Source organism: Megascapheus bottae, chromosome 10 (assembly GCF_031878675.1).
Source record: "Megascapheus bottae isolate mThoBot1 chromosome 10, mThoBot2.hap1, whole genome shotgun sequence".
In the NCBI taxonomy this organism is placed as follows: Eukaryota; Metazoa; Chordata; class Mammalia; order Rodentia; family Geomyidae; genus Megascapheus; species Megascapheus bottae.
In genome coordinates, this window is record NC_143518.1 from 41,281,827 (window position 1) to 41,303,053 (window position 21,227).

Below are 21,227 nucleotides of genomic sequence, written 5' to 3' on the forward strand. Positions count from 1 at the left end.
ACAAATGTTGATTGTCAGTTATAGGAAATGGAATTTCCATCGTGTTTTTGCCTATAGTAATGAATAAATAAATAATTCCTAGATCATTTTGAAATAACAGTATCAGAAGATGCCTATAGAATCTGAGACAATACAGTGTTTTAAGGTAGAAGAAGTTGAAGTGAGGGGCCGGGAGTTTGGCCTAATGGTATAATACTTGCCTAGCATGCACGAAGACCCGGGTTCGATTCCTCGGTACCACATACATAGAAAAAAGCCAGAAGTGGTGCTGAGGCTCAAGTGATAGAGCTCTAGCCTTGAGAAAGTCCAAGGACAGTGTTCAGGCCCTGAGCTCAAGCCCAGGACTGGCAAAAAAAAAAAAAAGAAGAAGTTGAAGTGAGGAGAAGGGTATAATAAGCAGAAGAATTGAGTTGTGCTTAAATTAAATGTAAATAGTTCATAATCTAGAGTGAACCTATGGTAAGAATTCAGAGCTAGAGAAAGGTTAGTTATTAGAAATTCAAATGCTGATGCAAAAACAACTTGATTTAAAGAAAGTCCAGCAGAAAATTATGTGTTGACTGTTAAAAATGAAGGGAATGGCCCAGAGCGTGGTCTAGTGGTGTCGTGCTTGGCCTAGCATGCACGAAGCCCTGGGTTTGATTCCCCAGAACCACATACACAGAAAAAGCCAGAAGTGGTGCTGTGACTCAAGTGGCCTTGAACAAAAAGTGTTCAAGGACAGTGCCCAGGCCCTGAGTTCAAGCCCCAGAATTGGCAGGAAAGAAGGGGAGGAGGTGGAGGAGGGAAATGGAACTGATCAGGAGGATTTTGGTTTTACTTAAGGTCAATTTATTGATTCTTATTCTTACAGCCAAATGCAAGATCTGTGAATGGGCATTTGAAAGTGAACCACTGTTTCTCCAGCATATGAAGGATACACACAAGCCTGGAGAGATGCCTTATGTTTGTCAGGTATTGCCCTTTCCTCCCTCTAATTTTAGTCCAGTTTGCTCTCAGGCTGAATGCAAATAATTATTTTTTTAAAAATAATACACACACACACACACACACACACACACACACACACATTGCTCTCAGGCTGAAGGCAAATAATTATTTTTTTAAAAATAATACACACACACACACACACACACACACACACACACACACACACACACACACACACACACACACACACACACACACATATATATATATATATATATATATATATATATCAGAGCACCAGTGGCTCAAACCTGTCATCCTAGCTATTCATAAGACAGATCTGAGGATCACAGTTCAAAACCACCTTAGGGAAGAAAGTCTGTGAAACCCTATCTCCAATTAGCCCTAGAAAACTGGAAGTGGTGCTGTAGCTCAAAGTGATAGAGTACTAGCCTTGGGTATAAAAGCTCAGGTACCAGCACCCAGTCCTGTGACCATCAGTAAGTATATATCTGTGTGTTTGTTTTAAGATGGTATATGTAGGGGTTACCATTTATAATTTAGGTAATACATTTCTCTTTTGGACAGTGTCACTACTTCCTTTGCTTTCCTCCAGTTTCCTCCTCCCATCCTTGCTCACAAGTTGCATAGTTCATTTTCCACATAGTGTGTACTGAATATCATGATTACTTTTGTTTATCCTTCCATGTGCCCCCTTTACTGTCCCCCCCAAAGAAAAAACAGAAGAGAAAGAAAAAAGGTGCCACCTGTGTTTCCATTTCTCAGAATTTGTTCCAATAAATAGTATTTTAAGACCTATGGGATTTCTCCCCTACTGGTATCCTCCTTTGGTCTGACTATTGTTTGTGAATGCCTGGAATCATATGTAAGTTATCACATCCAGTTATATTTCAGATCTAGCTTCTGCATATGAGAGAAAACATGCACCCTTTGTGTCTCTGAGCTTGTCTTGCCTCACTTAAGATAATTTTTTCTAGGTCCATCTATCTACCTGCAAATAACATTATCTTTTTTTTTTTTTTTTTCTTTTGTGGTGGTCATGGGGCTTGAATTCAGCCTGTGTGCTGTCCCTGAGTTCTTCAGCCCAAGGCTACAACTCTACCCCTGAGGCTGGACGTTGTCTCTGAGCTCTTCAGCTCAAGGCTGTCGCCCTACCCTCGAGCTAAGCCTCACTTCCCTGTTTTTTAGAGGTAAATTTGTGCCCCATTTTCTAGAGGTTCTTTTGTGCTGGGCTGGCTTTGAACCTTGATCCTCAGATCTCAGCCTCTTGAGTAGCTAGGATTATAGATGTGAGCCACCAGCCCCACCAATAACATCATCTTGTTATTTCATAGCTGTGCAAAATCACATTATGTGTAGCTACTTCTTTTTTGGATTCACTCATCCACTCAAAGGCATCTGGGCTGTTTCCACATTTTGGATCTTGTCAATAGTGCAATAGGTGACCATAAGGATATGCAAGTCTCTTTATGGTATCCTGACTTGTGCCATTCTGGATAGATGCCCAACAGTGGTATGGTGGGGTCATAGGGATGTTCTATGTTTAGTTTTTGGAGGAATCTCTAAACTGCCTTCCAGAATGGTTGTGCTAATTACAGTCTCACCAGCAATGCACTAGGAGTCCTTTCCACCCCCATCCCTACCAGCATTTGTGATTATTTGAATTCTTCATAGTGGTCAATCTAGGGTGAGATGGAATCTGAAATGTGTGAATGCAAATAATTCTTCATTTTGATTTGATTTGTTTTGTGGGTCATGGGTCTTGAACTTGGCCTGGGCATTGTCCCTGAGCTCTTCAGCCTAAGGCCACTGCCCTACCCTTGAGCCAAGCCCCACTTCCCATTTTCTAGAAGTTAACTGGAGATAAGAGTCTCAGGTCCAGGGTCGGGAGTTTGGCCTAGTGGTTAAAGTGCTTGCCTAGCATGCATGAAGACCCGGGTTCGATTCCTCAGTACCACATACATAGAAAAAAGCCAGAAGTGGTGCTGAGGCTCAAGTGGTAGAGCTCTAGCCTTGAGAAAGTCCAAGGACAGTGCTCAGGCCCTGAGCTCAAGCCCAGGACTGGCAAAAAAAAAAAAAAAAAAAAGTCTCAGGTCCATTTGTGCCCGAGCTAGCTTTGAACCTTGATCCTCAGATCTCAGGCTCCTGAGTAGCTAGGATTACAGGTGTGAGCTACTGCACCCAGCCAGGGTGATTTATTTTCCTGGACTTTTAAAGATATACAGGGAATGTTTTATTCCTTATTGAATAGATTGTAGTAATGTTTTCCTTTCCTCACAGTGTTTATCCTAAGTCATGGGTAAGATCACTACAGATGTAGACTTGGATTAGGAAAACTTCTCATATTGACCATTTTTTGTTACCTTGTTTTAAATCAGTTGTTCACTCTTAGCCTTGTTTTTCTTCTTCTGTGACTCAGGTGTGTCAGTATCGCTCCTCCCTCTACTCTGAGGTTGATGTCCATTTTCGAATGATCCATGAAGATACCCGGCATTTACTCTGCCCTTATTGCCTGAAGGTCTTCAAAAATGGCAATGCATTCCAACTACATTACATGAGACACCAGGTACCAGGCACCAAGTCATTCCTATGTTCTTATTTGTTTCATTTATTAATGCTGAGCAAATAGTTGTGCTAGGGAACATAATAGACATATGCTTGCAAAAATTACTCATTTTCAACTATGTGCCATCTTCTAAGGTAGGTGGTAGTGGTAGATAAATGATGGTGCAGTGAATATGACAAGAGTTTTTGTTAGGAGAAAGTATAGATACAGAAAATTATGTATCTCTTTTGGAACCAGAATGTAGTAGTATTATAGACCTGAAGGATGAGTAAAAATGACACCCAAGTAAAATAGAATAGAAAATAGTATACCTGTGGGCACAGGAGTTTTTTTTTTTACTGGAGATTTACAAAGTTAAGGTATGTTCAATGTAGATGATGAGGATGGGAAGTTAGGAAGGACAGAACAGGAGGGGAGGATCTTATTACAATTTTATTCTGGTTCTTCTGAGGCAAATGGATGAAAAGATTAAGATAGAAATAAGACTAGTCAAAAGGCTCTTTCAGCAGTAAAACTGCTGAAGAAATGATTATTGGTTTAATTGATTATATAGTGGTGGTGATGATGATGATGATGATGATGATGATGATGATGATGATGATGATTTTGCCAGTCCTGGGGCTTAAAATCTAGGGCCTGAGCACTGTCCTTGGGCTTTCCTCAAGGCTAGTGCTCTACCACTTGAGCCACAGCACTACTGCTGGCTTATCTATGTATGTGGTACCGAGGAATTGAACCTGGGTCTTCATGCGTGCTAGGCAAGCACTCTACCACTAGACTCAACTTCCGGCCCTGATTATTGGTTTTTGAAATGAAAAAAAGGATATATATGAGGAATTGAGGATATATTGATATTTATGACCTGGAGATGTATTAGGCAATTAGTAGGAAAAGCTGGGTGCTGGTGGCTCATGCCTATAATCCTAGCTACTCAGGAGGCTGAAAGCTAATCTGGGAAGAAAATTCCAGGAGACTGTATCTCCAATTAATTATCAAACAGCCACGCTGGATCATGGCTGGAGTGGTAGATACTAGTTGTTAAAAAAACAAAAACAAAAAAACAATGAAACAAGTAGCAGAGCAAGTATGAAATCCTTCAGGCCCTCATAGGTATAAAAATAGTCTAAAGTCGGCCAGCAGTTTGGCCTGGTGATAGAGTGCTTGTCTAGCATGCATGAAGACCCAGTTTCAACTCCTCAGTACCACATACATAGGAAAAAGCCAGAAGTGGTGTGGCTCCAAGTGGTAGAGCTCTAGCCTTGAAAAAACCCACGGACAGTGCTCATGCCCTGAGCCCAAGCCCAGGACTGACAAAAAAAAAAAAAAACTTGTGTTGAAAAGATACTTGGGGGGCCAGGAGTTTGGCCGAGTGGTAGGGTCCTTGCCTAGCATGCACACAGACCGGGGTTCAATTCTTCGGTAGCACATACATAGAAAAAAGCCGGAACTGGTGCTGAGGCTCAAGTGATAGAGCTCTAGCCTTGAGAAAGTCTCAAGACAGTGCTCAGGCTTGAGCTCAAGCCCAGGACTGACAAAAAAAATAATAATAATAAAAATAAAAAGATACTTGGGCATCATTATTATATAAATCCAGTAGATTTTTAACTTCTTAAGTGTCATGAACTCTCCAGCCTTGTCTGGAACAGGGGAACAAAAGGCTTAGGATTCTTAAAGTCTGTATCCATAAAGCCAGCACAATAGTTTTAGAGGGAAGCAGCAGACTTGTAAGGGAAGCTAAGAAGTATTTCAAAAAAGATGAAAATGTCACATACTGCAAAAAGGTAGCAAGCAAGATAGACATTAATTTGTATAAACAAGAACCATTTTGTTGTTAAAGTCAAATTCTAGAAATAAACAAGAGGGAAGGAAACATAACTTAAAGATGCTTATGAAGTGATAAGCAAAATATGAGAAAATTTAGGTTTTGGGTGGCCGTGGTATATTTTTTTAGGAGATAGAATAAATGTGACATTGTTTTAAAATACTATCCAGAAAGGAATCACTAAAACAGGAAAGGAAGGCATATTAAAAGAATACAAAATGAGGCCAGGAGTGTGGCCTAATGCTAGAGTGTTCATCCAGCATGAACAAAGACCAGGATTTGATTCCTTGTTGCCATGTACACAGAACTAGCCAGAAATGGTGCTGTGACTCAAGTGGTAGAGCTCTAGCCTTGAGTAAAATGTATCTAAAGACAATTCTCTGAGTTCAAGCCCCAGGACTGTCAAAAAAAAAAGCTGTAATCCTAGCGAGTCAGGAGACTGAGTTCTGAGGATCAAGGTAGCCCAGGCATGAAAGTCTCTGAGACTCAATCTCTTGTTAACCACCAGAAAACCAGAAGTGGTACTGAGTTTCAAAGTGGTAGCGACTAGCCTTGAGCAAAAGAGCCCCGGGACAAGCTCTGAGGCCCTGAATTCAAGCCCCATGACCGACAAGAAAGAAAGAGAGGAGGGGAGGGAGGGAAAGAAAGAGGGAGAAGGAGGGAGGAAGGAGAGAGAGAGAACAAACTAGGGGGCCAGGAGTTTATACATAGAAAAGCCTGAAGTGGCACTGTGGCTCAAATGGTAGAACTCTAGCCTTGAGAAAGCCCAAGGACAGTGCTCAGGCCCTGAGTTCAAGCCCCAGGACTGACAAAGAACGAAAGAAAAGAAAAGAAAGAAGGAAAACGAGTAATGAGCTATTAATGTGGAAAGGAACTGAGGGGAAGAATTAAAACAAATCTGCAGGGCCGGGAGTTTGGCCTAGTGGTAGAGTGCTTACCTAGCATGCACGAACACCCGGGTTCGATTCCTTGGTACCACATACATAGAAAAAAGCCGAAAATGGTGCTGAGGCTCAAGTGGTAGAGCTCTAACCTTGAGAAAGTCCAAGGACAGTGCTTAGGCCCTGAGCCCAAGCCCAAGACTGGCAAAAAAAAAAAAAAATCTACAACATAGGTTGGGTTGAAGGTATAAGTTGATTTGTTTGATAGTTTTACCATGTTTATCCCCCCTTCCCCCCCCCCAGTACTTGGGCTTGAATTCAGTAGCTGGGCACTGTCCTTGAGCTATCTCAAGACTAGCACTCTACCACTTGAGCCACAGCACCACTAATGGCTTTTTCTGTGTATATGATACTGAGGAATTGAACCCAAGGCTTACTGCATGCTAGTCAAGCACTCTACCACTAGGCCACACTCCAGGGCCATTTATTATCTTTTAAAGAGTCAAAAAAGAAGCATTTCCAGGAATGGGTAGCACTGACAACAATGTAAGGATGGGGTTATATAAAGTAGGAACCAGTAAGTTTATGACACTGGTCCAAGTTATGACAAGTCAGGAATTAATGGCTTACTCATCTTAGCCTTGATTCTACCTCTCTTTGGAAAGAACCCTACATTGAGTAATGCTGAACTACCTTTTCAGTGAAGGAAAGTTATTGGGGACCTTTAAAGAATTCTTGCCTTTCCCCTTCAGAAGAGAAATGTTTATCACTGCAACAAGTGCCGGCTGCAGTTTCTCTTTGCCAAGGACAAAATTGAACACAAGCTTCAGCATCATAAAACCTTCCGTAAACCCAAGCAGCTAGAAGGCTTGAAACCAGGAACCAAGGTAAAGGGTTTGCCAAAGTCTTTTACAGAACCAGAAAGGGGAAGGTAGAGATTTTCAGTATTCCATGGTTACTGTGGGTAGAATCTTACTGTTTCTTTCCTAACTGTCAGGTGACAATCCGGGCATCCCGAGGGCAGCCAAGAACTGTGATATCCTCCAGTGATACACTTCCCAGCACCTTGCAGGAGGCAGCACCACTGACCTCAGCAGACCCCCTGCCTGTTTTCCTTTATCCCCCTGTCCAACGCAATGTCCAGAAGAGAGCCGTGAGGAAAATGTCAGTGCTTTCTAAATGCTGGTTGGGAGAGGTCTGTGTGGGCAGGGTTATTTCTTTTCTTTTCTTGTACTGAGGAATCAAACCCCAGTCTTTGTGCATGCTAGGCAAGCACTCTACCAATAGGACAAACTCCCAGCCCTGGGCAGGGGTATTTCTGATGCAGTGTAAGCATCAACAGCGTCTACTGCCTTTAATCTTAACTTGAGGATACTTGGAACAGTAATGAGACTTTTCCTTTCTTGTTTCTTTTTTTTTTTCTTTCTTCTCCTCAGGAGTGTCATGGGCCGGCAGACATGTCTGGAATGTAGCTTTGAGATCCCAGATTTCCCTAATCATTTCCCTACTTACGTCCACTGCTCTCTCTGTCGCTATAGTACCTGCTGCTCCCGAGCCTATGCCAACCACATGATCAAGTAAGTTGTTCAGAATCATTTCACTCCCTTCCCTGCTCATAGTTTGTTTCCTAATTTGTTTTGAACTCTTAGAGAACTATTTCTGCAGGCAAGATAAGAGACCAAAGCCATGTTCACTTGATTTTAATGGTGTGTATTCCTGATTCTGTAGGATCTTCCTACTCAAAAGTGTGGACCAAACACCAACATTAGGTGGGAGCTTGTTAGAAACACTTTCTCAGTCCACCTAATTGAGATCAAGGTGTGAATTGTAATTGGTCCTGACGTGATTTCATATGTGTATTACAGTTGAAGGAAGTATCATATATGATAGAAAGCATCTTACGTTGCACATTGTCATTGGCTGGTAACCTCTAGCTTAGCTGGCAAAACCTTATTTCACATTTTGTCTTTCCCAGCAATCATGTTCCACGGAAGAGCCCCAAGTATTTGGCTTTGTTTAAAAACTCTGTGAGGTAAGGAAAAGCTTATGGTAGTCTTGTAATTTTCTAAATCTTTACATTATATGCTTTTAGTTGTTCTATAGGGTGGTTGATAGTGTGGATTGAGAGAAAAGGGAATATATTTTTCTTTCCCCTTTTTTTTTTCTTTCTCTTTTGCTGGTCTTGGACTTGAACTCAGGATCTGGGTACTTTCCTTGAGCTTTTTCAGCTTGAGGTTAATGATTTACCATTTAAGCCACAGCTTCACTTGCAGTTTTTTGTTTTTTTGTTTTTGTTTTTGCCAGTCTTGGGCTTAAGCTCAAGGCCTGAGGACTGTCCTTGGATTTTTCTCAAGGCTAGAACTCTACCACTTGAGCCTCAGCACCACTTCTGGGTTTTTCTAAGTATGTGGTACCAAGGAATCGAACCTAGGTCTTCGTGCATGCTAGGCAAGCACTCTACCACTAGGCCAAACTCCCGGCCCTTGTTTTTGTTTTTTGGTGTCCCAGTAATTGGAGATAAAAGTCTCGAGTATTTTCCTGCCCTGGCTGGCTTTAAACCACAATCCTCAGATCTCAGCCTCCTGAGTAGCTAGAATTACAGGCATGAGTCACTGGCTTCTCATTTACTAAGCCTAAAAATTTTAACTTTCTCTAGTGTCATTGCCATATTCGTCTTATACTCTTGACTCTCTTCCACAGTGGAATCAAGCTGGCCTGCACCTCATGTACCTTTACTACCTCTGTGGGAGATGCCATGGCCAAGCATTTGGTTTTCAACCCCTCCCACAGATCCAGTAGTATTCTGCCACGGGGTAAGTAGGAGAGATGAAGGTTACTGGGGCCGAGTGGGGGGAGCGAGGGAATGCCTATCCCAAAAAAAAAAAGATACTTGCTGTCATTCTTTGTAAGCCATGAATATTCTTCAGTGTCACCTACTCACTATTTAGATACACTGCATTAAATTAGAAACATTGGAACTTGAAGTTTATAAGGCTCTCTGCAGTGTATTTGGATGTAGTGTTTGAAATACTAGATGCCGTCTTTTGGAGGACTCCTTTCTTCACTGAGCTTTTTTTTTTTTTTTTCCTCCCCTCCTTTTCCCTAGGACTCAATTGGCTATCTCACTCAAGGTAACAAATTCTCACTTAATGATTAAGTTGCTGTTTTGCAGTGTGTGCTCTTATTTCTACTATTTCACTTTCCTTGTTTAACTTGTCTTTCTTTCTTCTTTGCTCCCCTACCTACACTTTAGGCATGGTCAGACTCATGACCGAGTACATGACCGGAACTTGAAGAATATATACCCTCCTCTTTCTTCCCTGCCTAACAAAGCTGCCACTGTGAAATCTGCGGGAGCCACCCCCGTTGAGCCTGAAGAGCTCCCAATGCCTGTGGCTCAAGCACTCCCATCACCAGCCTCAACTGCAACCCCGCCGCCAACCCCCACTCACTCGCAGCCTTTAGTCCTTCCACCCTTGGCCCCAGAGGGGACCAAGTGTCTGAATGTTGATGACCAGGATGAAGGCAGACCAGTCATCCAGGAAGCTGAGCCAGCATCAGGGGGTGGAGGTAATAGTGGAATTGGCAAGAAAGAGCAGCTATCAGTGAAGAAGCTACGAGTAGTACTGTTTGCTCTCTGCTGCAATACAGAACAGGCAGCTGAACATTTCCGAAACCCCCAGCGACGTATTCGGCGTTGGCTTCGTCGATTCCAGGCCTCCCAAGGGGAGAATCTAGAGGGCAAATACCTCAGCTTTGAGGCAGAAGAGAAACTGGCTGAGTGGGTGCTGACCCAAAGGGAACAACAGCTCCCTGTGAATGAGGAGACCTTGTTCCAGAAGGCCACTAAAATAGGACGTTCTTTGGAGGGGGGGTTTAAGATCTCCTATGAATGGGCTGTGCGCTTCATGTTGCGGCACCATCTGACTCCCCATGCCCGGCGAGCTGTGGCTCACACCCTACCAAAGGATGTAGCAGAAAATGCAGGACTCTTCATTGAATTTGTACAGCGGCAAATTCACAACCAAGACTTGCCCTTGTCTATGATTGTAGCTATTGATGAGATCTCCTTGTTCCTGGATACAGAGGTGCTGAGCAGTGATGACCGCAAGGAGAATGCCCTGCAGACAGTGGGCACAGGGGAACCCTGGTGTGATGTTGTGCTGGCCATTCTGGCAGATGGCACTATTCTCCCTACCCTGGTTTTCTATCGAGGACACATAGATCAGCCTGCTAATGTGCCAGAGTCTATATTGCTAGAAGCAAAGGAAAGTGGTTACAGTGACGATGAGATCATGGAGCTGTGGTCAGCTCGCGTGTGGAGGAAGCACACAGCTTGCCAACGTAGCAAGGGAATGCTAGTAATGGACTGTCATCGCACTCATTTGTCTGAAGAGGTACTGGCCCTGCTTAGTGCCTCTAGCACTTTGCCTGCAGTGGTCCCAGCAGGCTGCAGCTCCAAAATCCAGCCATTAGATGTGTGTATCAAACGGACTGTTAAGAACTTTCTGCACAAAAAGTGGAAGGAGCAGGCTCGGGAAATGGCAGATACTGCTTGTGATTCTGGTGTCCTGCTTCAGCTAGTGCTAGTCTGGCTGAGTGAGGTGTTGGGCGTCATTGGAGACTGCCCAGAACTAGTTCAGCGGTCCTTCCTTGTGGCTAGCGTTCTGCCAGGGCCTGATGGCAACATTAACTCACCTACACGCAATGCTGACATGCAGGAAGAGCTCATTGCCTCCCTAGAGGAGCAGCTAAAGCTGAGTGGGGAACAGTCTGAGGAACCCTCATGTTCCACTCCCCGACTCAGATCATCTCCTGAAGAGACAGTTGAGCCTGAAAGCCTTCACCAGCTGTTTGAGGGGGAAAGTGAAACAGAGTCTTTCTATGGCTTTGAGGAGGCGGACTTGGATCTGATGGAGATCTGAGCGGGATCATGAGTGTGGAGCCAGGTTGGAAAGTGGGGGAGGGTAGAGGGGGTTAGGGAAAAGGACATACCAGGTGGGGTACTTGGTTTATATTTTTAATTTTATGCCATTTCCCCGATGTTGACTTATACTTCCCTGTGAATTTGTGATTAGGAAGTCAATAGTGATCATTTCTGAGCCGAGGAGCTGACCCCATTGGTCATTCACTTCTGCTAAAAAAGGCGCTTTTGTGACTTTTTTTTTCTAAATTTAAATCACTGTGTTCAGTATTTTTCTGAAAAAAATCAAGAAAAACAACAAAAAAAAAAAACCCTTTGTGGGTGAATGTTGTTTTGTTTCCCCCTTTACCTCAATTGTATCATAGTACTTCCGGGTTTTTTGTTTGTTTTACTGTGTGTGGCCAATGTCTTTGGGCATGATACTATCTAATAACCATTGTTAATGTGAGAACATTTCTGAAGATGGGAAAGACAAAAATATGTAGTTCAAACTGGTTTACTATGTATATGGATAAACTTTTTCATTGTGGTCTTAACACTTTTATATAAAAATGAAAATGCAAGGAAAAAAAAAAAAACCCTCTTCTTCCTTCTCCTTTTCTTACCTTCCCTCTCCAGAGATGTTGGTTTCAACAACTCTAGATATAAAATTGTGGCTTTAAAAATGCATGAAACCACCCTTAATTATTCAGAATGAATAGATTTGTCTTTTTCTCACCATCCTCCCTCCAACAAAAACAGTATTTTGCTCTTGGGGATCCCTGAACTCTCCTTGCCCCAGTCTCACACTGCCCATCACTCTGGACAAAGGAACACACATATCCTTAGCAGAGGTCCTGAGGTCATCAGAGTGTTAGGGTGGAAGCCATTCTCAGTTTGTCTTCATCCTGCAAGCCCTTCGAGCCCTCCCTCCTTTTTGAACTTCATCCTCTTAAGTGGACAGCATCACAGATCCTACAGCCAGGAACTAATTATGCAAACTTAAGTGCTGAAATCGTGCTTATCACCTTGTGGCTTTCCCCTATTTCTCTTAATAGAGAAGAATCTGATGCGAAGGAAAAACATGGGAGTGTGTGCAAAGAAAAGAAACCATGAATCTTTATTTTTCACTGCCAGCTTGAAGGAAAATTCTTTTCTACAATTTGCATGAGGGATTTTTTTTAATAAAAATAAAAAATTCATGGTTATAAGCCAAAATGTACTGTACCATATAGAGAAAAAGAGCAAAAAAACCAAGTCTACCTTTCCCACAGCTACACCATTCTGTCCATCCTGAGGCTTTCAGCAATTTTTCCTCCTATGAGCCAAGGAGACAACCTGCACAAGCTTGTAAATGGTTCATCTTTAAAATGTACATAAATGGAACATTTAATAAAATGAACGGGAACATTTTATAAATTTCCCCCAGACCCTAGGTGACCCTGTAGGCTTTCAGACACTCAAGATGTCACACTGGTGGGTTACAGGTATGATATTTACTACCAGTTCCTCTCCCTGCTGTTTTGTTTTAAAGAACATCCAGCACACTATAATATAGTGAACTGGAGCATTCTCTTCCAGAACAGCTTGGCCAGCTTTCCACCCATGGCATCTCAAAACTGAACTAAGGATCCATCTGGGTTTCACTTCCCCAGCTTTTTGCCCAATGCCATTTTCTTGAAGGACTGAACGTTCAACCCTCTGCTTTTGAGAAATTTGAAGAACTATGATTGGTCACTTCTGTCTACACCCTAACCCTCCTCTTTGGTAGTCTCTGCAGCAGCCACAGCCTTAGCAGAGCTGGGTTCCTTGTCTCTGCACTCTTGACTTTCTGGATGGGTAAATTTTTCTAAGATCATAGCAATGGATCAACTGGGTTTTGGCCAGGAAGTTGTCTTTGTGGACTCCGCCTGCATGGCTTAGTAGTAGAAAGAAGTTTTTTTGGTTGTTTTTTTTATAATTCAGTTTAATCAATAAACACGTATTTATTGACTTACTTTGTGTTGAGACTACATGTGTGGAGGTTTTCAATTGTAAGTTCATAGTTCTTGCTTACATTTACTAGTTCACTTGTTTGCTGATGCCTTACCCATTTCTCAGAAGAAAAAAGTTTGGAGAGGATATGCAGAAGAATCACTTAGGGGCTCAGCAGGAATGACACACCTGAATAACCCTTGCCACTCAGAAGGCTGAGATCTGAGAGTTCAGGATCAGAGTCAGCCCAGGAAGACAAATCAGAGGCTCTTGCTCCAATTAGCAAAACTGGAATTGTAGCTTAAGTGGCACAGTGCTAAACTTGAGTGTGAAGCCCCAAGTTCAAGCCCTAGTACCAGAACCCCCCCCCCCCCCCGACTCCCAAATAAAATGGACCTGTAGCAATGGCATGTGGCTGACATGCTGACTTAACCCACAGCTATATTTCCCACTTTGTAATGAACACATACCTTTTCCCCCTTAAAACCATTTCACAATGAGGGGTCAGAAACGCAGATGGCATAGCTAGGTGATTTGGCATGAGTATTTCTAATAGCAAAGCCTCTAAAATCACACTCGAGGGCTCAACTAAGAATTAATATATTCTTTAAAAATTAAGAAAATGCCAGGAGGGTGGTCTAGTGGTAGAGTGTTTGCCTAGCATGCATAAAGCCCTGGGTTTGATTCCTTGGTACCATATACACAGAAAAGGCTGGAAGTGGTTCCATAGCTCAAGTGGTAGAGCACTTTTTTTGTGTGGGTCATGTGGCTTCAACTCAGCCTGGATGCTGTCCCTGAACTCTTCAGCTCAAGGCTACCACCCTACCCTTGAGCCAAGCCCCACTTCCTGCTTTCTAGAGGTTAATTGGAGATAAGTCTCAGGTCCTTTTGTGCCAGGGGTGGCTCTGAACCTTGATCCTAGATCTCAGCCTCCAGAGTAGCTAGGATTATACGTGTGAGCCACCACACCCAGTCTAGAGCGCTACCTTTGAGAAAACTCAAGGACAGTGCTCAGGCCCAGAAATCAAACCCTAAAAAAATAAAATTTATGGGCCGCGGGTTTGGCCTAGTGGTAGAGTGCTTGCAGAGCATGCACGAATACCCGGGTTCGATTCCTCGGTACCACATATATAGAAAAAAGCCGGAAGTGGTGCTGAGGCTCAAGTGGTAGAGCTCTAGCCTTGAGAAAGTCCAAGGACAGTGCTCATGCCCTGAGCTCAAGCCCAGGACTGGCAAAAAAAAATAAATAAAAATAATTTAAAAAATTTAAAATAATAAAATTAAAAATAAAAATTAAAAATATATTCTTGCAGTATAGTAGACATCCTAGTGGGTTTGAAGAATCATTTTTTAAATTTTCATGATGATCAGCAATACAATACTTCAAAGTTTTCTGACAAGACTTTAGGTTCAAGCTATAGACATTTACACTGTTTCATGTTCCCTGTATGACAAGAGACTGGACTTGGCGTGGGCTGGAGTGCCACTTTCAGGCAGCCTCCTTATGAAGAGCAGCTCCACTGAGACACTGCATATCTTTGACATTGTGCCTTTAAAGCACATCTGCAGCTAACATTAGCCAGAAGGAAAATTAGCAAAGGGAAAATAATCCTGGGAAAATTTAAACACAAAGCCATTTATGAACTGGGTACTGGTAACTGACACCTGTAATCTTACCTAGAAACTCAGGAGGCTGAGATCTGAAGACCACAGTTCAAAGCCAGTCCACGAAAAGCAGAAAAGTCCATGAAACTTTTTTTGGTGGGTTGTGGGACTTGAACTCTGGGCCTTGGCGTTGTCTTTGAGCATTTCAGCTCAAAGCTAATGTGCTCTACCACTTGAACCACAGCACCACTACCGGCAGTGTAGTTCTTGTGGTGATTCAGAATAAACCACTCGGCACACACTTTGCAAGACTGATTTATTTTACAAAAGAAAGTCTACCTTTGAACTAGACAAGTTCAAGTGTAAAAGGAGGGTAAAATGTCAACTCTTGATAAGGCATGTGTACTTCATTCAAAACCACTAAAAAGAAAAAAAAGAATTGTGAAGCATAAAAGAATCAATCCCTAAAAGCTCTACCCTCCCAGTTGAATCCTTTAAAAAAGATCAGCTTAGGCAGGGAGTTTGGCCTAGTGGTAGAATGCTCGCCTAGCATGCATAAAACCCTGGGTTTGATTCCCAGTACCACAAACATAGAAAAAGCCAGAAGTGGTGCTGTGGCTCAAGTGGCAAAGCTCTAGCCTTGAGCAAAATAAAGTCAAAGGACAGAGCCCAGGCCCCGAGTAAAAGCCCCAGGACTAGAAAAAAAAAAAAAAAAAAAGGATGAGCTTAATGCAAACCAAAGGACTCACCTGATCATATGAGCGATATCCCAGTTAGTCTCTGAAGACAGTGGTCCCTCAATTTCTACACCCTTTTCAGTGACAGTGGCGATTTGAAACTGAAAAGAAAACCCAGTGAAATGTTTATCCTGAAAGGAAGTCCCTGAGGCCTGATCAAAGGTCAAAAAGAGGGTCTTCCCCCAGTCACAGAGGTGAGACCTAGGAATTCAAGAATCCACAGCCTAACAATTAGGTTCACCAGAACTTTTTCATACCACTCCTCACCCGGTTATAAGAGCGTGCATCACGATAGTACAACACTCGCATGCAGCGTTCTACCAGCTCTCGGGCCTCAGTCTGAGTCAATACCGGCTGCTTCTCCAGAACTTCTCGAAGCAGAGGCTAGGGAGATGGTGGAAAAAAACATGGCAGATATCACAGATTGAGTTATATGTATTTTAACTGTGTCAAGTACAGTAGGTGGAAAGACAACTTCTCTGCTTGCTTGCTTACTAAGACCCTCTTAAAAGGGCAGTTTTAGAATATTCAATCTGTATCAATCAACTGACTTCTATCTCATCTTGTCCCTGGAACCAAAGTACCTACTCTACTTGTCTTCAGATACCAAGAAACTAACTAACCACAGTAGGATCCCAGGGGGAAAATAATCCATAGGGCCCATTTTCCTTTCTCTCCATTTCCCCTCACCTCTAGACTTACTTCTTACCTGAGCCAAGTACGCACCATAACCAGTGGCCAGCGAAGGGGCTTCATAGGCTACACCAAGCATGTCCACATAACCAAGGAAGCTAACGGAAGAAAAAAAATTCAAAGAACTCATTTAATATTAAGTGTTTTGAGTTCAAAGAGGGAATGATTGGGGGAGAAAAAGTGGAAAAAGAGTGGGGCACAGAGGCTCATGCCTGTGATCCTAGTTACTCAGGAGACTAAGATCTGAAGATAGAGGTTCAAAGCCAGCCCAGACACTAAGAATGTGAGACTCTTATCTCCAATTAACCACTAGAAAACCAGAAGTGGCACTGTGGTTCAAGGGGTAGCCTTGAGCTGAAGAGCTCAGAGATAGCACCCAGGCTGAGTTCAAGCCCCATGACCCACCAAAAAAAAAAAAAAGTGGGAAAGGCCAAACACCAGATGGTCAGGTTGGGAGCTCAAGGAAACTGTATTCAAATCAACCTTTCTCCGTCAGCATATCCTCCAATGACCATGGTGTTCCACAGAGGGTTCATCTTGGAGCGGCGGCTGTACATGGCCCTGGTCAGCCACGAATGAATAGCTTTAGGACTATAGCTGTGTCCGTCTCCCAACAGCTCTTCATCAATCCTTAAAGCAATTGATTAAAAGAAAAGAGAAACACAAGTTGGGTTCACCACTCACCTCCAAAAGAAATTGCCCCAGTCATCCTCATTTTATACTCCCTAATGCCGAAACAGATGCACATTTAAAAACTTTCATTGGCTTTAATTTTACCAAGGGATTTATTTTACGGTGGTATTTCTATAGACGTATATACTTGTAGTTTGATCATATACATACCCTCAGCCAAGCACTCCTAAGCTACGCAGGAGGTTGAGAACGGAAGATCTCGGACAGAAGCCAGTCTGGTTTCCAATTAACTACCAGAAAACTGGATTGTGGCACTGTGGCTCAAAGTGGTAGTGTTAGCCTTGGAACAAAAGAGCTCAGGGACAACGCCCAGGCCCTGAGTTCAAGGCCCACGACCGATAAAATCCCAGACTTTAAAGAACCCTTCCCTCACATTAGTACTTGTAAAGCCCTGGGGGGCTCCATCTCCCGTCCTCCGGACCACTTACACCATCTGGCCGAGCACTTGCTTCAAATACTGAAAATCAGCATAATCCCCGGAGGCACCCAGCATGGTGCTGTTGTTGACTCGCATAATGCGAGAGATGTTGCGGAAACGAGCGAGGGAGCCGTAGGAGCCCAGCATGTCAGCAGCGATCACCACTCCGCCGTCGAACTTAACGCCCAGCACCGAGGTCCCGGTCACCATGGGGTTCCTGGAGAAGGAGAAGCGTTTCTGGGGGACGGGCGGCACGGGGACAGAGCCCGAGCCGTGGGCGCGCGCGGGGCGCCCGCCGTGGAAGCGGAGGCCGCGGGGCTGCGCGCGTCCCCGGAGGGCGCGGCGGGGAACTCACTGCGTGCGCGTGACGGGCGAGTCGTAGAGCGCCGACACCGGCTCCCCCACGCATCCGGGAGTGGACGGGACGCGGTAAAACTGTCCCGGGGCCGGGCCCCCGGCCCAGTGACCACACCGGGACTCCCAAAACGCTTCCATCTTAGTCACGGTCGCGGTGGGAGGAAATGAAAGCGCATGCGCCAACGGAAGCGGAAGTGATCCTCGGCGGCGCGACCGGCTTCTTCCGGTAAGCCACTTCTCGCAGCCATCTTGATGAGGTCACGGCCTCCGCCGCCACCGGTCGCCCAGTCGCCGCCACGCGGGAGAGTTAGGAATCGATCTGAGGTGGTGTCGGTTGATGTTGTTGTTGTTTGCCTGTCCTGAGGCTTGAACTCCTGGGCACTGTCCTGGGGGATTCCTCAAGGCCAGCGCTCTACCACTGGAGCCACGGCGCCACTTCCGGGGACTTTCCCGCCAGGCTGGCTTCGAACTGTGAGCCGCATGGCTCAGACTCCTGAGGAGCCCCCGGCGCCCGGCGATCCTAGCCTGACTCGGGGCTGAAGTCTGTGAGACACTTAACTACCAAAAAGCCTGAAGTGGAGGAGGTGTGGCTCAAAGTGGTAGAGCTCCAGCCTTGCCCCGAGTTCAAGTCCCAGGACCTACAATGATGGATGGGTGGGTGGGTGGACGGATGAGAGTGTGCAGCTCAAGTGGTAGAGCTCTGGACGAGAAAGCACAAAGCCCTAAGTTCAAACCATAGTACCAGGGGGAAAAAATCCACACCAACAAACTCAATCAACTATATCTGTGCTCAAAGCAGATCCTCAGATCTCAGCTGAGATTACAAGGGCCAGGTACTGGCACCCAGAACCCCCAGGTAATTTTTATACTTTGTTTGATTTACTTTGAAATTTTGGATCTTTTATTCTCTTTCATTGTGGGGTGTGTGTGTGTGTATATCTTATGAGATTCTGAATCTAGTTTTTTTCCCAAAGCAATCCAAGACTGGATTACTAAACCACCTTTTCTTTTGCATGTAAATCTTAAAATTTGTTTGTAGGATCTACTCCACAGATCTGTTTCACAGAGGTTTTTTTTTGGGGGGGGAGGGTTGTTTTGTTTTTTGCTTTTGTTTTTGTCAATCCTGGGGCTTTGTCACAGGGCCTGGGCACTGTCCCTGAGCTTCTTTTGCTCAAGGCTAGCACTCTGCCACTTGAGCCACAGCATCACTTCTGGCTTTTTCTATGTATGTGACACTGAGGAATTGAACCCAGGGCTTCATGGGTGCTAGGCAAGGGGAAGCACTCTACCACTAAGCTACATTCCCAGCCACACAGTTACTTTGTAATTGGAGATTTTTTTGGTTGGTTTGCTTGTCTTGAGACAGGGTCTTACTGTGTATCCATGCTGACCTCAAATTCTCTGTCCTCCTGTCTCAGCCTCAAGTGCTAGGATTATGGCTGGGCACTACTATTCCAATTGTAATAGGTTTTTTGTTTGTTTGTTTTGGGGGTGTTGCCAGTCCAGGGACTTGAACTCAGGGCCCAAGCATTGTTCCTTGGGCTTTCTCAAGGCTAGAGCTTTACCACTTGAACCGCAGCACCACTTCTGGCTTTTTCTATGTATTTGGTACCAAGGAATTGAACCCAGGTCTTCGTGCATGCAAGCATTCTATCACTAGGCCAAATTCCCAACTGTAATAGGTTTTAATGTAGAGTAAAACAATAGCTTCAGACATTACATTTTTATAATTTTCTTGGCAATTTTCAGGCATTCTCCAATATGAACTATAAAATAAAATAATTTCTTGGGGCCGGGAGTTTGGCCTAGTGGTTAAAGTGCTTGCCTAGCATGCATGAAGACCCGGGTTCGATCCCTCGGTACCACATACATAGAAAAAAGCCGGAAGTGGTGCTGAGGCTCAAGTGGTAGAGCTCTAGCCTTGAGAAAATCCAAGGACAGTGCTCAGGCCCTGAGCTCAAGCCTAGGACTGGCAAAAAAATAAATAAATAAATAAATAAATAAAAAATAATTTCTTGCACTCTCCCCGCCCCTCCCTGTTTGAGCTCAGGGCCTGAGCACTGTCAAGGCCAGAGCTTTACTACTTGAGCCTCAGCACCACTTCGGCTTTGTTCTATGTATGTGGAAGCGAATCGGGGGGTCTTCATGCATGCTGGGCAAGCACTCTTCCCACTAGGCCAAACTCCTGATTCCATTTCTTGCACTCTTAATAGAAATGAATTTATTAGTTTGAAAGGAATGGCATTCCACCATTTTCTGTAGAGTCATGTCTGTTTATTTCAGAACTGGAGATTGAACTTGGGTTCTTCATGCTTGTTCAAAGATGTTGCCTCAATAATTTAGCCTTTTCAAGTGGAGAGTAAAGGGCTTGGGTTCTGTAATGGAAACAAGCAAGTTCACAGTCATTATAATTGTTCGATGCCATTTTGAAGATTTTAGCTGACAAATAAAAAATTGCCTCTCACATTTTTTTGTTTGTTTGTTTTTTGTTGTTTTGCTTTTGTTTTGTTTTTGTGGGTCATGGACCTTGAACTGTGGGCCTGGGCACTGTCCCTGAACTCTTCAGCTCAAGGCTACCACCCTACCCTCGGGCCACAGCCCCACTTCACATTTTCTAGTGGTTAATTGGAGATAAGAGTCTCACATTCTAAGTGCCTGGGCTGGCTTTGAACCTCGACCCTCTTTAGTAGCTAGAATTAGAGGCATGAGCCACTGTGCCCAACTGCCTCTCACATGTTTTGTTTTTGTTTTTTGTTTTCTCATAAGTAGAAGTTAGGTTCAAAGTGTAAGCATTGTTGAGTGCCAGTAGTTCATGTCTGTAATCCTGATTGGTCAGGAGACTGAGATCTGAGGATCGCAGTTTGAAGCCAGCTAGGACAGGAAAGTCCATAAATATCTTATGCCCAATTAAACATCAAAAAGCAGGAAATGAAACTGTGGTTCAAGTGGTAGAGCAGTAGCCTTAATCAAAAAACCTCAGAAACAGTGCCCAGCCCCTGAGTTAATGACCCAGGACTGACAAAACAAAAAGACCCACTAAAATACAAGCATATGTTTTAACGTATTTAGGATTTTCTGCATATATACACAAGCTGACTAAAGGATGGTATGCAGAGGGGGGGAATTCAAAGGGGTAATTCCTCTGAATAACTAATGAACAGCTTAGAAAAATAAAAGCCAGGAAGCAGCAATGTGTTTGAGGGGAAGAACAATGAGAAATGGCACAGGAATGGAGGGAGGATGGTTGAGCAAAAGAACTCCTTATATTCATTGTACATAATGTAAAAATTGAACTACAGCATTTTATTTGCAGATAAGGATGAGAGGATAGTAACTCCTCTATACATTGAAATTAAAAAATTATAATAGGGGCCGGGAGTTTGGCCTAGTGGTAGAGTGCTTGCCTAGCATGCACGAAGACCCCAGTTCGATTCCTTAGTGCCACATACATAGAAAAAAGCTGGAAGTGGTGCTGAGGCTCAAGTGGTAGAGCTCTAGCCTTGAAAAAGTCCAAGGACAGTGCTCAGGCCCTGAGCTCAAGCTCAGGACTGGCAAAAAAAAAAAAAAAAAATTAAAAAAAGGATGAGAAGATGAACAACAGGAGAGACCAATGGGAGGGATACCACT

General features: G+C 43.8%; 2 protein-coding genes across 9 annotated transcripts in view; one reads left to right on the forward strand and one right to left on the reverse strand.

Annotated features, from left to right (window-relative positions):
- Positions 1-13,119, forward strand: part of Pogz (pogo transposable element derived with ZNF domain) — a 50,889-nt gene extending 37,770 nt beyond the window's left edge. For all 7 annotated transcript variants that reach the window (XM_090341005.1, XM_090341009.1, XM_090341011.1 and 4 more), the window contains 9 exons: positions 854-954; positions 3,371-3,517; positions 6,973-7,107; positions 7,218-7,384; positions 7,657-7,797; positions 8,196-8,252; positions 8,921-9,033; positions 9,327-9,351; positions 9,474-13,119. In XM_090341005.1, coding sequence (XP_090197131.1) covers positions 854-954; positions 3,371-3,517; positions 6,973-7,107; positions 7,218-7,384; positions 7,657-7,797; positions 8,196-8,252; positions 8,921-9,033; positions 9,327-9,351; positions 9,474-11,145 — 2,558 coding nt within the window. In that variant the 3' untranslated portion in view covers positions 11,146-13,119. The remainder of the gene's footprint in view (positions 1-853; positions 955-3,370; positions 3,518-6,972; positions 7,108-7,217; positions 7,385-7,656; positions 7,798-8,195; positions 8,253-8,920; positions 9,034-9,326; positions 9,352-9,473) is intronic.
- Positions 13,120-15,001: 1,882 nt separating this feature from the next.
- Positions 15,002-17,770, reverse strand: Psmb4 (proteasome 20S subunit beta 4). 2 transcript variants are annotated; one of them, XM_090341003.1, is made up of 7 exons: positions 17,599-17,770; positions 17,254-17,460; positions 16,616-16,762; positions 16,149-16,230; positions 15,707-15,823; positions 15,452-15,540; positions 15,002-15,122 (listed from the first exon to the last, which is right to left on the reverse strand). In XM_090341003.1, exons 1-7 carry the CDS (start codon positions 17,736-17,738, stop codon positions 15,110-15,112), a joined length of 795 nt encoding a protein of 264 aa, XP_090197129.1. In that variant the 5' UTR covers positions 17,739-17,770; the 3' UTR covers positions 15,002-15,109. The 2 variants fall into 2 exon arrangements, with proteins under 2 accessions (XP_090197129.1, XP_090197130.1); XM_090341004.1 differs by lacking the exon at positions 15,002-15,122 and having other exon boundaries at positions 15,448-15,540.
- Positions 17,771-21,227: the final 3,457 nt, after the last annotated feature.

Coding starts and splice junctions, on each gene's coding strand:
- Psmb4 (XM_090341003.1), bottom strand. CDS start 17,738: ATGGAAGCGTTTTGGGAGTCCCGGTGTGGTCACTGGGCCGGGGGCCCG. Junction 17,461..17,598: donor TCGCCCGTCACGCGCACGCA/GTGAGTTCCCCG, acceptor CTCCTTCTCCAG/GAACCCCATGGTGACCGGGA. Junction 16,231..16,615: donor GGATATGCTGACGGAGAAAG/GTTGATTTGAAT, acceptor TTCTTCCGTTAG/CTTCCTTGGTTATGTGGACA.